Source organism: Pundamilia nyererei, unplaced genomic scaffold (assembly GCF_000239375.1).
Source record: "Pundamilia nyererei isolate P.nyererei 1_Seehausen unplaced genomic scaffold, PunNye1.0 scaffold00202, whole genome shotgun sequence".
NCBI lineage: Eukaryota > Metazoa > Chordata > Actinopteri > Cichliformes > Cichlidae > Pundamilia > Pundamilia nyererei.
Window position 1 is genome coordinate 1,093,324 of NW_005187603.1, and position 4,481 is coordinate 1,097,804.

A 4,481-nucleotide genomic window follows, 5' to 3' on the forward strand; every position below is an offset into this window, starting at 1 on the left:
TGTTTGTAGTTGTGGTTGTATTTGTTGGACGGTTGATAGTTGTTGGAAGTGTGTTGTTTGTAGGTGTGGATGTATTTGTTGGACGGTTGATTGTTGTTGGAAGTGTCGTGTTTGTAAGTATTGTGGTGTTTGTTGGACGGTTAGTGGTTGTTGAAAGTGTGGTGGTGGTGATAGTGGTGGTGGTTGTTCTTGGTAGCAGTCTTGTGCAGGTAACACTGAGATCACTGTTGGTCCCAGTGGACGTGAATGTCAAGAAGCCCGGCCGGTTGGAGGAGATATGGCTGTTGATCCAGGCCTGGTACTGGGATACGCTGGTGTAGACTCCTGGAAAATTCGGCCTGGCACGGCCTTTCCGAAAACTGACGATTCCTGCCTGAATCCAGCGACCATTCTGCTTGCTCACCAGTGGACCTCCTGAATCCCCCTTTGAGAGCAGAAACATTTACTGTTAGACAGAACCATCAGGGTTTATAAAGGGAGCGCAGTCAGAAGATAGCATGTAAGAGGAGTGAACTGCTTATGCATTTGTGTGAGTTCCTTTCCCAACGAAAATACATTTGTTATTTTTTGTGCTTCATATGTTGAATTTGGAAACCTTTCCTGAATATAACCAGACCTTGATTGAATGTCAGTCTGATTAATAACACACACAAACAAAAAAACCAAACATTTGCATATCCACTTTTTATATATCTTGGGGGTTTTTTTTAATTAAAAAAAAAAATTCACCTGAGAAAGGTTGCATTGGTTCTGGGAAAACCAGCCGTAACACACTTTAGAAACAAGTTTAAAAAAAAGTTTAAAACACAATCACATCTTTTAAACTGTTTACCTGTCCACCAGAGGTCTTTTTGTAGAGCTGTCATTGTGATGACTAGATCAGGGTTTTTGGTTCTATACCGCCCCTTTAAGAGCTGCCTTAAACTAGAGCACAGACAGTGATCTGTGAGTGGGAGGCATTCCACAGAGATTCTGAAATGTGTCACGTGCGTGTGTTTAATGGTCATGTACTGTGAGAGCTAGCTTGAGGGGTGATTCCTGTGTGTGTATTTGTCCTAACGCATAGCTTTTGTCAGTGACCTGGATCTGAGAGACCCAGGGTCCATGAGCAGTTATGGACCAATATAATATATGATGTATGTTTGCTGCAGTGTGCTGTTCTTGTGTTCTCCATGCTTGTATGTATAGGCAAGTGGGTGTGTCTGTGAGTGTGGCTGAGCACAGGGTTTCAGGTAGGCTTGGTGGGTGTGTCCCATCTGGAGGCTGGCCCCACCTGCAGCTAACGAAGCCTCATCAGGGAGCTACTCAAGAGTGTGGCTGAGCGCTCCTCGGTGCGGGATCGTTGCGTGAGACTCCACGTCAGTGTTCTTTGTAAGCCAAGTTAAGTGAGTGCATGCCTGCAGTGGTTAAGTGTCCTGACAGTTGCTTCCACTGGTTTTGGGTTAGTGACAATTCAAAACCTACCTTTGAATTTGTTAAAATATGGTATACTTTATCATTCTGTTAAACATGGGACCCCAACGTGGGATCTCTCCCGATTTACTGTTAAATTTAAGCTTTTCTGAATGCAATCAGAAAATAAAAAACTCAAGAATCTTTCCTGTGTCCTGTCTCATTCCCCATGACTGAGCCACATATATGATTTCCTGGTTATAGTTACACACAGCTCAATATGGTCTCTCTTAGCAGATCAGGTATGTTAAATAGAACGGAACTGACTGCATCTGTGTGCACCTGAAAAACTAAGAAAAATAATCTGTAAAAGGTGAAAATGTGCCAAACACAGGTAACAACAATCACCTGACAGGAGTCCTTTCCTCCTGCACTTAACCCGGCACAGATCATGTTGTCAGTGATTGTTCCCACTCCATAGTCACAGTTACACTGCCTGTTTCCCACAACAGGAACCTGCACCTCCATCAGGTTTTGTGGAGAAGGAAGCGACACTGAAGGGGTAAAAAGAAATCTGTTTAATAAACAGCGTGTGACAGATTAAAGATACAAACCTGAACAGTAAACAAAGCATCGTTCCACTTCCCGGCATTTATTCTGGTGGTGACTAAGTGGTCACATGACAGAAAGCTGTGTATATTGAACCACCAGACAAATCTAATTAAAAGTAAAAATAAAACGCACAATCAGTTTTTAAAGTGTTTTTGACGTTCGGTTCGTATCTCTATCTTTGATGCTTCAGACATTTCCCAAATATTTCAGTCCATGTTTCTTTTAGTGTTTATAAAGTCTGTTTCCCTTCCACGCGCACAGGTTTATCATCAAAAACGAAACTGCATGAGGCCAGTTTCTTTTTTACAAACATTTCCTTTGAGGTTGGCTCAGAAATTTGGTGTCTTTTCTATAAATTCATAAATCATAGTTTCTGAAACATTTAGGCTTCTCTTCAGCAACAGAATCATAAAATAAGCAAACAAAGGCTCCTTTGTGGATACTTTGGAGAAGCTCTTTGTTTCCTGTCATCCTCAGACAATATTAATTTGTTCTAACCAGTGACCCACCTCCACTTCCTATGTTGCCCCAGCCGGTGACCCAGCTGTTAACACCGCTGTAGAAGATGCTGTTTGAAGCTGCCAGGCAGACGGGAGAAATGTAGTTGTTGAAAGTCACCGGTGAGGAGAGCCTCAGGAGGCAGACGTCGTTGTCGTTGGTACCAGAGTTGTAGTTTGGATGTCTGATGATCTGTGTTACTGTCCGAGACGCTGCATTGGGATTAGATCCCTGTAGACTCTGAAGGCCCAGATTCACAGTCAGACCGCTTGCAGTAATGCTGAGATCATCAGGAGAGACACAAACAGTGCACAGTTGTTACAATTGTTATAGACGAGAAAACATATATAAAGTTTGAGTTTCTGCTCTGTTAAATATTTGAAAGTGATCATTTCATTTATATACCACATTTCATTACATGAAAATTCAATGTGTTTAACAGAAAATGAAGAAACACTTAAAAATATTTTTATATGTAAATGTAAATATTGATCGTGTTACACCCCCACCCCCCAGCCCAGATTAGGACTCTCCATAATCTCTTTAAATCTTGTTTAGAGTGCAGCTTCAGCCTCATCACTCACGTTGGAAAGCAGTGAGCAGCAGTCAGCACCCACTGACTGTTAATGAGGGATCCTCCACAGAAGTGGGACCCAGATGTTTGCAGACTGACCTGCCAGGGCCAGCTGCCAACAGGGGCCACCTGTCCTCCTACAATCCTGGTGTTCAGAGACGCCTTACCACAAACTGAAGACCGACATTAAAACACAGAGTGAGCATTACTGTAGGAGCTGTAAACTCTCAGCATTACAAACTGCTGAGTGAGGACACAGTGATCCTGGAGTCTACAGTTCACTCACAAACTAATATTCATATGAAACTAAAGATTTATTACACATAAAAGTAAATCTTATCTTACCATCCAGCTGTGACTCAGACTCTGAAACACAGAAAACAAACAATGTTTAAACAAAAAAATCTGCATTCATCTCTCTGTGGTTTGTTCATTGTCTGTAATAACAGTAGGTCAGTCAATAGTCAATATCTGTGGTTAGCTAAAAGCATCCAGCAGTGAGTCAGTCCCCGTGCGGAGGGGCTGTAGCTGCTAGCTGTCTGTTTGGCTTTACCTGAACTCAACCTCTGGGCTGTTGGAGCATTTTTAATGACATAATCTGATCAATAACACAGCTGCTGTGAGGTTACTGTACTAACAGACCCTCCAACCACATAGCAAAATTGGTATGGCCCGGATCTGGCCCATACACCGCAAAGAATGACGGCCCATGTGTGTGGGTCAGCTCAAGGCCATTTGCAGACACACTGGTGGTCCTGTGCTGGCCCATGTGTGGACTACCTCTGGAAAACCTGATCTGGGCCACCAAAGGGCCGTCATTGTTTGCGGTACGTGGGCCATGTGTAAGTTGTGTACAGCCACGGGCCAGTTGTAGACAAACTGTGCTGGCCCAGAACAGTTTCAGCTCTGGCCCCAGATGTCAGAATAATGTGTACCTTAATCAAGCCATGTAATAACAACACGTGTCAGAACATGCAAAACAGTGCAAAAGTAACATGACACATGTTCAGACAGTGAATGGACTGACTCTTATATAGCATTTTTCTACTCTCCCGGATTACTTAAAGTGCTCTGTACAACATACCACATTCACCCAATCACACACTTTCTCTACACTGAGTGCTTCCTAACTACATTCATACACATTCACACTCTTGAAATGTGGAGTGAAGGAGCCAGGGATCAAACCACTAACCTTCTGACCAGTTGGTGAGCTGGTCTACCTCCTGAGCTACAGCCACCCGGTGGTAAACATGAGTAAACCGTCACTAGGTTCTGGATAAAGTGTACACTCACAAACCTGTCAAACCTGCATTTGAAATGTTGGCTACCATAGCAGTACAGTATTGCAACATGGCATTTGGGTCTTCTAACTAAAATAGGAACATAAATAGTGCCATTATTG

At 43.0% G+C, this 4,481-nt stretch overlaps 1 protein-coding gene across 1 annotated transcript in view; it reads right to left on the bottom strand.

The window, feature by feature from the left end:
• The window catches only part of LOC102201477 (mast cell tryptase-like), a 23,755-nt gene that overhangs the window by 13,333 nt on the left and 5,941 nt on the right, over window positions 1-4,481 (bottom strand). The window contains exons 2-6 of the mRNA XM_005747734.1: window positions 3,422-3,442; window positions 3,087-3,249; window positions 2,514-2,782; window positions 1,801-1,946; window positions 139-424 (exon numbers count right to left, since the gene is read on the bottom strand). Coding sequence (XP_005747791.1) covers window positions 139-424; window positions 1,801-1,946; window positions 2,514-2,782; window positions 3,087-3,249; window positions 3,422-3,442 — 885 coding nt within the window. The remainder of the gene's footprint in view (window positions 1-138; window positions 425-1,800; window positions 1,947-2,513; window positions 2,783-3,086; window positions 3,250-3,421; window positions 3,443-4,481) is intronic.